Here is a 12,047-nt window from a genome sequence, read left to right as displayed (position 1 = left end):
GCAGGGAGCCCCATGCGGGACTCGATCCCAGGACTCCAGGATCATGACCTGAGCTGAAGGCAGTTTCCCAAACAACTGAGCCACCCAGGTGCCCTGGCTGACTTTTTAAAGAAGTTTTTTGGAGAGGGCAGGGCAAAGGAAAGTAGTTGGTACCTGAAGAAAATGTTAGGGACCGTGATAAAAATCCATTCGCTGTTTCAAGGCAACTAACAAATATCATCTCTCAGTTAGGACACTGGAACGACAGCCTTTACGGGTTATGAAACTCACATGACAAATATTGCATATGCAAATGTCCATTAACAGTAACTTTGTAGAGCGAGGCAGACGCCAGCTAGTGAAAAAGTGGTGCCGGAAGACAGTGTTAATTCAGGAGTCCTGGAGACCAGGAAGTGCTCATCCATCACGTGGCCATCTGAAAGGTAGGGACCCTTGGTCATTAAAGGAAATCCCTCCAGCAGTTTATCCTGCCCACATGGCACATCTGTACCAGCCAAAAATCAGTTGGGACTCAACATTTGATGAGTAGAGCATGCTTATGGGACCAAGAGTACCGATCACATGGAATTCAGGCTCCCCTGAAAAAAAAACTCTTTCAGCAAAAGTCGCCACAGGCCTACTGTTAACTTGGGTTTTCCCTGGACACGTGCTCTCACACCTGGAAACTTACCCCAGCCGGTGACACCTTCAAAGGCAGGGGTGCCGCAGAACTTGGTTAGGCATCGACGAGAAGGAGACAACACATTTTGGGCCCCAAGTTCCAGGAAGAAAATACGGTCTCCACCCCTCCAGTCATCCCGTTCACACTTACCAAACACCTATCCTGGGCCTGACACAGCCAGGATGCAAGTGGAAAAGCCACAGTCCCCGTCTGGGTCCGGGCTCCCCGCTTGTACTCAAGTGAAGCATCTTGACCATGTGCAATTTCTAACATCTCCAGGGTCAGAATTCTGAGAGGCCTCTGAACTTGGGGGGACCGAGAAATCTGGCTCAGGGTGGGGCGGGGTGAGAACCCTCTCCTTTGGGTCCCTGTCCTTCTTGCTACTGTTTTCCTCAAATCAATAAAAATCTGCAAGGTGACAGGGTTGAGACCATTCACCAAGGGGTCCACGAGGGGGGGCCCTTGAGTATCCATGAGGAAGTTCCTGAGGAACAAGAAGGGGGTGGGGGTCAAGCCTCTGGTGGAATTTAAGGGCAGGAGTTGGGAGTTGTCTGCCTGGAGCTTGTCTGGGTCTCCCTGTCCAAAGGAAAGGAACCCCCAAGAGCACCTCTTGGTGTTTAAGAGACCAAACTTTTCGTTTGTTTTCCTTAGTAGAAGGTTACACACTATAACATGTCAAATAGCCTTGACATCACTCTCCAGCTGGAAGGTGACATTTCTGAGGCACGAGATACGAGGGACACCAGCGTGACCACCCCATCTGGAGCCCTTGATGCTTTTAATAAGCAGCCCTTTGGCTGCCAGGATCTAGCAAGCCGTGGGGTAAGAGGAGAGACCCCTCCCCCCTCACCAAGTGGCCACAGACAACTAAGGAACTTGAAAGGACAGAAGAGGGGACTATGGCTTACCACAGCCCGGTAGGAATGTCTGCCGAAAGCAGTGAAGCTGGCCGCGCCAGCATTTACAAATGGAACATCCCTTGGGCAGCCAGGTGTCATGGGGCACGGACTCACAGTTCCTGGGCAAGAAGGAACAGAGAAGGCGATGCATACGGATTTTAACTCCCGCCTCTTTTCCTCTCCGCCCACCCCGCCCCCCTTTAATGGCTTACTCTTTGCGGGAGTCATGCTCACAGTTGCGGCCATAGAAGGAGGGGGGGCAGGCACAGAAGGACCCCAGCATGCAGGTTCCCCCATTCAGACAGCAAGTTCTGTTTAACTCCTTGCCTGAAATGTAAGAAGAGGTGGCTGAGAGGGTGGGGGGGACTGAAACGCTAAGCTCCTGGGAGCAAAGGTTAATCCAGTGCTAAGGGCTTGGGTTCCCCAGTGCTCGGAGATGGCTAAATCCTGTGAACCGCACAGAACAGCACGCTTGCTTTTTAGTGTGGCTCTGCTACCTGAGCCTCCGAGCAGAGAAAGCTTTTACGTCCTCAGGCCAGGGGTGGTTCCCAGAGCCCCGGGAATCAGGAGGGAAACTGAGTGCATCCCGGGGAGGTCAAGTACACACTGCCATTCTAGGCTCCAGAGCCAAGTCCATCCATCCGCCCAGCTCCAGAATCAGCTTGCCACCCAGGAGAAAGAGCGTCAGGAAGAGAGGAAACAGGAAGGACCAGGACGGTGATAGCACACAGTAGATCTAAGGCAGGTGGGTCTTACTATCCTGGATTCCTAAGGACGGCACAAACTGGGAAGACCGGTGACGGATTGCAGGCTCCTCCCGGGACCGAACGCTGTCATCTTTTAAGGGCAGCTCTCTCCTGGCAAGTTCACGGTGGCCCAAGCCTTAATGACAAAAATCAACCAGTGGGCTCAGGATTTCAGGCCCCGTGACAATTGCTGCTGATCAAAATAACAAAAAGTCTCTCACCAGCAACCAATTCCAGTTCAAACGCTTTGGAAATGGCCATGATCAGAATCACACTGAGAAGACGAAATCAGACACCCATTAGCAAAACAAGGCAAATAAAACCTTTTGCGTTAACAGAGTTTAACACCTGGGTCTTCCCAGCACAAGGAGAAGACCACAGCCCGCTAGGGAGAAATTGTAGAGTCCTACCTTTCTTTCTCTTCAAATGGCTAACTCATGTAACAACATCAAGAAAAATGATGAGAATAAAAATCACCTAAAAGCCAATTCTTTTCAATATGTATCATGACTTCTTAGGCTCTGTCCTCCTAGAGCCATAATTTTAAGTAGGCGTAAATCTTTTAGCTTCGTTTTCACAGAACGCATATTCTCCTGCTCTTAGATTTCATATAAGAATTTAAAAATGACTGCATGACATTCTCTGGAATCAGTGAATCACATTTTACAAACGATTTCATTTAAACCGGCCATTTGAAAGATTTTCAGCAACAAATCCCGCCTATAACTCTTCACGGTTTTGCAAATACTGGATCTATGCCTCGAAACTTCTCAGGAGCAGATTTTAATCTGGTTGTTGATACCGATTTTAATCTGGTTGTTGATACCGATCTTTTCTTACCCAAGAGAGGAAAACGCTAGTCCTCTATCTCCCAGGCTGCGCCATTAACCCGATTGAAAATGTTAAAAACCAACAGCAAAGCTGGACGGACTCTGTAAGTGTGAAGTTCTGGGTCTTTAGGAAAAAACAGCATCCCTGAAGTTCACATTCAAGATGGGTTCATACCTGCAAGAGAAGCGCTCCATCTTTCTGCGGTCCATAGCTTCTAACAGGTTAGGGGGAAAAAAAGGTCAGCATGGCTTTCATTCATGGTCGTTGCTAAAACACCCAAAGGAAAACATGAATTTCCTGAAGTGAAAATGGGAATTTAGAAAGAAGAGTGTCCCCGATGAGAAATATGCTTTCCCCAGAAGGTCTTAGGCAGAGCAGGAGCCAGGATGTCTGGGAGACTGGGGGCTCATCACCCAGCTGGGTCCTAAGGAATGCTTTGACCTTAGCCGGGGAGCCAGCCCGGCCCCGGCCTCTCCTTTCTCAACAACCACGCCAGCGGCGGGGAGGGCCTGCAGGAGGGCGGGGGGGGCGGAGACCTACGCCCATCACCCTGCAGAGCCTCTCCTGGGCTGAGGTGAGGGCGGTGAAGCCCTGGGACAAAGTGGGATGGAAAAGGCGGGGTCTTGTCAAACTGGTTAACTAGCCCTAATATCTCCATCATTAGTTGCCTCTTAAAAAAAAAAAAAATCAGATTTACTCTTAAAAAAAAAAGCAAATCAATTGTTCTGTGCAGTTGGTGATTCCAGGTTGGAGGAGCGGTGGAAAGTGATTGCTTTTTTTTTTTTTTTAAGAATTTTATTGATTTATTTGCAAGAGGGAGTGAGAGAGAGAGAGAGAGAGAGAGCACGCACGAGTGGGGGGCAGGGGCGGAGGGAGAGGGACGAGCAGACTTTCCATCGAGCAGGGAGCAGGGAGCAGGAAGCCGGACTGGGGGCTCGATCCCAGGACCCTGGGATGATGACCTGAGCCAAAGGCAGACGCTTTACCGTCTGAGCCATCCAGGCGCCCCAAAAGTGATTGCTTTAATTAGGAAACCCTCAACACCGCCGAAAAGTCTCATCTCAAGGAGTTTGATATTTTGTTGCCAAGTTTTACTTGAATTTCATCTTTGTTTTTCCCAAAAAAAAGGCGTGTTGAGCCTGGTGCTTGGCCCTGAGTGTCCTGGGGTGGCTGAGTTGGGTGTCTCCACCAGTGGGAGGACAAAGACTAGGAAGCTCTCAGAGGGGAAGTTCAGGGTCACCAGGGGGCCCTGGGGGCTCCTGACCCCCCTGTGAGTGAGTGAGTGTAAATTCCAGGTGGGCCCGAATTGCAAGGGGAGTCTCCGCCTGGCTCCCCAAGACACCGGAATTAACCCCCTATTCCGGGTCCTGTGTTACCCCTACGAGTGGTTATTTGGTGGTTCCTGGAAGCCCCCTGAGGCTGCCGCTGGAGAGGTGCGTCCCTGAGTCGGAGTCCCCACCTAACATCTTGGTGCTCCAGATGATGTAATTCGTCCCAAGTCATGAGTAGTTCAGATATCATTTAATTCTATTTTCTAAAGGAAAAGCCTGTCGTTTACCCACTGCTGCGGGGCATACGGGTGTGAGGCTTTTCTGTGCTATTTTTTAAAAAAGATTTTATTTATTTATTTGACAGAGAGAGAGCCGGAGAGCACAGGCAGAGGGGGAGCGGCAGAGGGAGAGGGAGAAGCAGCTCCCCGCTGAGCAGGGAGCCCGACTTGGGGCTCGATCCCAGGACCCCGGGATCACGACCCGAGCCGAACGCAGTCGCTTAACCGACCCAGGTGCCCCTCTGTGCCATTTTCACCCATCTCTGTCCATTGAGGTCACACCGTGGCAGAAAGGACCAGGCAGCATCCAGGCCATTTCAGCCTCGGTGTCCCCTGTGCGCAGGCCACGGGCCACAGGTGCTGAGAGGAGCCCTTAATGGCTTCCACACCTGCATCTTGGGGGAATTAAATTTAAAATAATTTTTACTGAGGAGTAGGGCCCCATCAGAGCAATGGTGGGGTGCAGCCCATTTACTTTACTATAGAAGCAGCCGGCTCTTGGGTTCCTGCTGAGCTTCAGCTCCCGGTGTGGCCTTTTGACTTGTTAAAAGCTTCAGGTGGCATGCTGAGTTGCATCGGGAACGGGGAGCTTAGCTAGAAGCTCTTGGAAGCTGGATGCGGGGGAGGGCAGTGTAGAGGAGAAGGCTATCCACCCAGCCTCAGGAACTGCAAAGAAGCAGAGCGCAAAGGAAGTACCATATAGGCGTGCCTCCTGCTGTCACGCTTCGCTGTATTGCACTCTGCAGATACTGCTTTCTTTTGTTTTTGTTTTGTTTTGTACAAATGGAAGGTCTGTGGCAATCCTGTGTGGGCCAGTGGTTCCCCTGCCTTCTTCCTCTCCTCGGGCCTCCCAGTCCCCGAGAGACACCAATATTGAAATGAAGCCATTTAATAACCCTACGGCGACCTCGAAGTGTTCAAGGGAAAGGAAGAGTCGCATGTCTTTCCCTTTAAATCAAAAGCTAGAAATGGGGGCGCCTGGGTGGCTCAGTCGTTCGTTAAGCGTCTGCCTTCAGCTCAGGTCATGATTCCAGGGTCCTGGGATCGAGCCCCGTATCGGGCTCCCTGCTCCGTGGGCAGCCTGCTTCTCCCTCCCCCACTCCGCCTGCTTGTGTTCCCTCTCTCTCTCGCTGTGTCTCTCTCTGTCAAATAAATAAATAAAATATTTAAAAAAACAAAAAACAAAAAAACCACAAAAGCTAGAAATGATGAAGCTTAGTGAGGCAGGCACGTCCAAAGCCGGGACAGGCTGCGAGCGAAGCCTCCGGAGCCAAACAGCCAAGCTGTGAATGCAAAGGTGAAGTTCTTGAAGGAAATGAAAAGTGGGACTCCAGCGGACACACAAAGACAAGAAAGGGAAACAGCCTTATTGCTGAGAGGGAGAAAGTTTTCCCAGCCAGCAAATTCCTAGCACTGGAATTGCATGGTTGAAGGGTGGACACGTCCAAATCATTTTCCAAGAAGGCTGCACCAGTCTCTACATATCCCCCACTTCTGCTCCCCCACCCCACATCCCTCTCCTAACCAGCTGGCTGCAAAAAGCCTCTTAATTTTCACTAATTCTGTATGTAAAAAGAGTATCTCATTATTTGGATTTATACTGTTGCCCAGGGTTTATTGGATCTTGTATTTCTTTCTCCATGAGCTGGCAGGTAGTTCTTGGAGGGAACTTGAACTGGCTTCTTTCATGCCATTTGCTCTGGGAAGCCCTTCCCTGGCTTCTGGTTAGCCCAGAGCCCTGGCCTGGCACCCACTGCTGGAGTTCACCTTATCTTATCAACACTGTATTGTAAACTGCTTGTTTTCCTGTCTTTCACCAACCCTTCCCCCTATGCCTTCTCCCCACAGACTAGGAGGTCCAGAAACCTGGTGTGCCAGAATTTCAGCTTCCCCAGCCTCCCGTCCTGTGTCTGCCAGTACTAATCTGACCCCATCTGCCCCATCTCTGGCTGATGGAAATGTCGTCTTAGCCTCTGTTTCTCAAAGTGGGGGTGGGACGAGGGCAAGGTCTTTGAGAGGCACCACAGGAAAACAACTTGCTTTCCCTATCGAGAGCCAGAAGATACGACAAAGAATGCCTCAACCCCCAACAATCCAGGAGAGAAAAAGAAATCTTACGTGCTATAAACCTCGCCCATGCTGGGTAACTTCTTCAGGAGAGTTCACCGTACAGAAGACAAGATAATCTTGATGTACTTACTGGAAAAGTCTGATTGAGACTTTTAGACGTGGCTATGGTTTAGAGTTCTTTCCCACCAAAACTGTTCTTCTAATCCAACAAATATTTACTGACTGGCTACTCTGTGCTGAGCACAGTGGGGGAGATGGGATCTCTGAGACTGGGGCTCCCGCTCCCTAACCACCCCCTCCTTCTGCCGTAAGACAAGCCCAGAAATCTATGCCAAGTGCCATTTTACTTTTATCAAAACTCTGCTGATGGTGAGGGAGCGGTCACTTCCTGAGACCCTGCTGACCAAGTCATGGCTCCAGCAGAGAGCTGGTTTCACAAGACCTGGAGGATCTCATTTAAAAGTGCTTCTTAAGTGGATTTTGTATGTGATTGCATCCGGGCATTCTTCACAGCTCTTGGTGGTTTTGAAATGGATTAAGAGCAAGTGGAAGTCCAAGGCTGAAATGCAAATCCCAAATCGTATCAGAAATCAATTACAGTGAGGCTTCCTGTATGCAAATGACCCCCGGGAAACTTTGAAGTGTGCCCCATTCTGGAGACAGCCCCCAGGCTGCCCTTCTGAGCTGCGGCCACCACCGTGATAATCAGTGGATGTTGTGTTAACCCACTGAGTTTGTGAGAATTTGTTACCCAGCAATATAGAATGAATGCAAACACTTTGGAACTTTTTTTTTTAATTGAAGTTAAATTTTAAGTTTATGCACTCATAAAAATGTACAAATAGCAAGGGTTGTAGGTTAATAAATTATTCCAAAGTACCATGTAACCACTACCCAGGTCAAGAGTAAGAATATTACTAGAACCCCAGAAGTCCACCTCCCACTTCCCCAAAGCTCACTACTTTTCTCATTTCAAATCCCATAGATTGGTTTCTCCACGGTTTGGAACTTTATCTAATCCCGAGTGTGTGTGTGTATGTCTGCTTCCTTCTGCTCAACGTTATGCTGGGGGGAGCCATCCATGTTGTTTGTAGAAGTTTGCTCTTATTCACTGCTGTGTGGTGCCCATTGCATTGAATCTACACAAAGATTCAGCACCGCTTTACTGGAAAGATCATTCTTACATTACTGCTCTACAATGGCATTTTTCATCAGGAATCATTTGTTCATGTGGTGTGAGGGGTTTTTGTTTTGTTTTGTTTTTAATGTCTTATTCTGTTGCTTTATTCTGTTTGGTTAGCCTCTTTGTCTCTTCTTGTAGAACATGCACACAGTATATTCACCAACAACAAGATTCTACATGTAAACAATCCAAAAGACTCTAGAGATAAACTATGGGACTTGAGAAGTGTTCTGAACTTAATTGGTGTGTCCTGAAATTTATATGTTGAAGTCCTAACCCCTAGAACCTCAGAAATGACTGTTGGAGATAGGGCCTTAATGAAGTAGTTAAGCTAAAATGAACTCATGTGGGTGGGCCCTAATCCAATATGATGGGTGTCCTCATAAGGAGAGGAGATTAGGACTGAGGTGTGTGCATGCACAGGAAAGACCATATGAGGACCCAGGAAGAAGAAACCCACCTGCAAGCCAAGAAGAGAGGCCTCAGAAGAAACCAAACCTGCTGACACCTTGATCTTGGACCTCTAGCCTCCCGAACTGTGAGAAAAGAAATGTCTGTTGCTGAAGCTCCTAGGTCTGTGGTATTTGCTATGGCAGCCCCAGCCAACTTACATAGTAAGTACATTTCACAAGGGTACTGGATGCAAGGTCAACAATGAGAAGTCAGCCACCTGGAAGAGGGCCCCCCCGCTCAACCGTGCCGGCAACTTGATCTTGGACTTCCAGCTTCCAGAGCCGTGAGAAACAGATTTCTGTTGTTCATAAGCCACGTGTGTACAGTACTTTATTATAGCAGCCCGAATGGATGGAGACGGTATGTGAACAGGCAGGCTGCTGATAAATCTGACGGTGTAAGTCCTCAAGGGGGATTAATCAGAAAGACAGGACCCTGAGCGGACTAGCTCATCCAGCACTGGATCCTTCGGGCTAGAGCAAGGCTGTAGTGAATTCAAGATTTTAATAACAGGGAAAAAATGTCATTTTTTTTTCCATTTCAATTTCTGGGTATGTATTTACCTTTCTCCTTATCCACTTACGAAAATCACCAGGTTGGAAATCCATGGTCTTATTTCATCTCTAGATAAGCCATTCAGGTTTTCCTGAGCGGCTTTTCTCCAGAGCTCTATTTGTCATTGATGTGGACATTGTTTATGAAGCATTATTTGTGGGTGCTCTTTGTTTTTTTTTTTTAAGATTTTATTTATTTATTTGACAGAGAGAGAGAGAGAGCAAGCAGGGGGGAGCGGCAGAGGGAGAGGGAGAAGCAGACTCCCTGCTGGGCAGGGAGCCCGACATGGGGCTCGATCTCAGGACCCTGGGATCATGACCTGGGCTGAAGGCAGGCAATTAACTGACTGAACCACCCCAACACCCAAGGCCATGCTTCCTGGGATTTCTCAACAAATATGTTGAAGGCGGGTGGAAGGGGGAAGATGAGTGCATACCCCTGGGCACATTTAACTTGCTTTAAAGAGGTTACTAAGCCTCAGCTTCATTATCCTGCATTATCCTCCTACAATGGGAATATGAACATCTGCCCACAGAGATGCTCTACCATAGGCTTCTTATATTTTATAAGATTTCTTATATCTTTATTAGATAAACACCCACTATAATTCTAGCACATTCAGGCATTTGACAAATGTCACCGCCTTTAAAAAAAAAAGATTTTATTTCTTTATTTGACAGAGGGAGAGCACAAGCAGGGGGAGAGGCAGAGGGAGAGGGAGAAGCAGGTTCCCCGCTGAGCAGGGAGCCCGACTTGGGGCTCAGTCCCAGGACCCTGAGATCATGCCCTGAGTTGAAGGCAGAGGCTCACACGACTGAGCCACCCAGGCGCCCCGTCACTGCCTTTCTATATATCTCTTTCCCTCCTGAGGCAGGTCAAACAACCCTCAGACATTCATTCATTCCTTACTCCTACCGTGTGCCAGGTAACGGGCTAGGTGCGATGACTACCAAGATTTAAAGGAAGGATGGTTCCTATCCTCAGACCCTTACAGTCAAGGGGAAATGGACATGTAATTAAGTGCGTTTCATCAATGTTAGCGAGTCTGTGTTGATGATGGTGCGGTGGCAAAAGAAGTAAGGGGTCACTTTTCCAGAGGCGGAGTCAGAGAGGGGAACAGGTACAAAAGCATAACTGGGCCTGGCAGAAGGAGGGAACGGGAAGGGTGTGTTTGAGCTGGAGAAGGGTGATGGGGCAGGCAGTGGTGATGCTAGGGGCAGGTGAGACCTGGAGGCCTCCAGGGGGCGGGCCCTAGAGACCGGGCCCACAATTTTGCCTTTAATGCAGCACTATGAAGACTCCAGCAGGAGAGTGACCTGAGCAGGTCTGCGTGTTTGGGAAGATCTGTGGCGACAGAGGTACAGAAGCTGGGAGCGACTGTTGTAATAGAGCAGCCAAGAAACGCCTGGGCCTGGAGAAGTGGGTGTGAGGGCGGGGCAGGAGGAACTTGCAGGCTCTCCCGAATTCAGCAGGAGGAGGGAGTAGTGACTGGCTCCGAGTGCAACGTGCAGTTTCTAGTTTCCTAAGGACTTCGAGAAAAGGAGATCCATGTATAAAGAAAGCGTCGACAGGCTTCTGGACGCAGCACAGTATCTCAGGGAGGTCACTGGTGTTCCCATGCTCACCTGAGAACAGGGAATCCTTGGGCCTCGTAGCCTGCTCAGTGAAACGAATGGACTAATGCCTCTGTCGGTGTGGTGGCCAGCGTGTGACGAGATAACAGAAAATGCTGACTGTCATTTCTGCTACGTTAAGGACAGTGGTACCTTTTATTTTCTGTTTTGTTTCTGGTATTTTCCAAGGTTAGACATGTCATCGAGCACCCAGAACTGTGCCTGGCATATGGTGGGCACCTAAAAAGTGTGAGCAATGATTCGTGGGGTGTGCGTTTTTTGGTTTTTTGTTTGGTTTTGACTTTGTGTGTGTGTTTCATTTTAATCATAAGGATAGTACCAAAATTAAAAAAAAAAAACACGAAAAAATTAAACAAAAGCAGCTCCATCTCCAGTTGCACCAGCCCACAGGAAGAGCTTCCAGTGGGAATTTTAAGATTGGCATTCTTGATCATTACAGTTTGGCTGAGTGGGAATGACCAATGCAACCCTGGGTTTCTTAATAGAGCCCCGTCATCGGCAAAACCGTCCTCCAGGGGGCGCCGGTGAGCACCACGTCCAGACTGCCTGGGGACCACAGGGATGTGTGGTCCGCGTCCAGGATACGGATGACACTATTCTTAGCGGCGGACCTGGCACAGATCAGCGTTCTGGCCTCCTGCAGTTGAATAACTGTATTTGGGAAGAGGCTTGGCCTCCTCCCAGAGAAAAACTACATGAAAGTCTTCGAGAGGGTGCCACATTCTGAGCCTGGCTTCTTAACCCTCTCTGTGGCCCATCTTGGTGGCGAGGGGAGCAGCCGTCAGGATGGCCCACTGGGGTCACCCACGTCTAGGCTCAGTCCCTCAGGGAGTGCAGCCCAATAGAAACGCCATGCCAGCCCCCTGTGTGAGTTTAAATGTTCTGGCTGGTCACGTTAGCAAAGTACAGAGAATCGGGTAAAATTAACTTTCGTAATATATTTTGATTGCACCCAGTGTATCCCAAATAGTATCATTGGGTCATGTAGTTAATGTAAGTTACTGTAAGATGGGGGCAGGGCAGCCTTCCTCGGGGGCTTTTAGCGGCACCTGCCAAGCGGTGAAGCAGGGGCCCTCACCAGGGGTTCCTTCTTCAGTAGGAAGCATTTGGGAACGGTCACTGCAGTAGCATGAATCGGATTCTAACATTTTGGGTTTTTCATTCTTCTATCATTATATCACAGTGACGACAGGCGTGTGACACCAGGGATTTACTTGGAAGAAGGCTTTGCAGTGTGTGTGACTCAGCGTTCCCACGGGCGTCCTAGGCTCAGAATGGCTGTGAGGAGAGCACTGGGCCCCGTGGACGTCTGGGCGGCTTTGTGTGTGGGGCCCTCTCAGATCGGAGGCAAACCTGGGGGTCCCCGGGGAGACGCCGAAGCTGCGGACTGCACTTGGTGAGAGGCTCCAAGGCCAGCTGCTGCTAAAGTGCATAAGAAAGTGCCCAGCTGGGGTGGGAGGGATGGG

The 12,047-nt window shown here is 49.3% G+C and overlaps 1 protein-coding gene across 4 annotated transcripts; it reads right to left on the bottom strand.

The window, feature by feature from the left end:
* Window positions 1-227: 227 nt before the first annotated feature.
* CRIPTO (cripto, EGF-CFC family member) lies at window positions 228-7,337 on the bottom strand. 4 transcript variants are annotated; one of them, XM_006737292.3, is made up of 7 exons: window positions 6,805-7,337; window positions 3,312-3,351; window positions 2,528-2,580; window positions 2,317-2,442; window positions 1,773-1,887; window positions 1,570-1,679; window positions 228-415 (listed from the first exon to the last, which is right to left on the bottom strand). In XM_006737292.3, the coding sequence occupies exons 2-7, from the start codon at window positions 3,344-3,346 to the stop codon at window positions 300-302; spliced, it is 555 nt and encodes a 184-aa protein (XP_006737355.1). In that variant the 5' UTR covers window positions 3,347-3,351; window positions 6,805-7,337; the 3' UTR covers window positions 228-299. The 4 variants fall into 4 exon arrangements, with proteins under 4 accessions (XP_006737355.1, XP_081672856.1, XP_081672874.1 ...); XM_081816730.1 differs by lacking the exon at window positions 6,805-7,337 and adding an exon at window positions 5,162-6,188; XM_081816748.1 differs by lacking the exons at window positions 3,312-3,351; window positions 6,805-7,337 and adding an exon at window positions 5,162-6,187 and having other exon boundaries at window positions 2,528-3,311.
* Between the last annotated feature and the right edge of the window lie 4,710 nt (window positions 7,338-12,047).

The sequence above is a fragment of the Leptonychotes weddellii genome, chromosome 1, assembly GCF_054177405.1.
Source record: "Leptonychotes weddellii isolate Sample4059 chromosome 1, ASM5417740v2, whole genome shotgun sequence".
Classification (NCBI taxonomy): Eukaryota; Metazoa; Chordata; class Mammalia; order Carnivora; family Phocidae; genus Leptonychotes; species Leptonychotes weddellii.
Note: the sequence above shows the minus strand (reverse complement) of the source record. Positions and strands in the feature narration are given on the sequence as shown.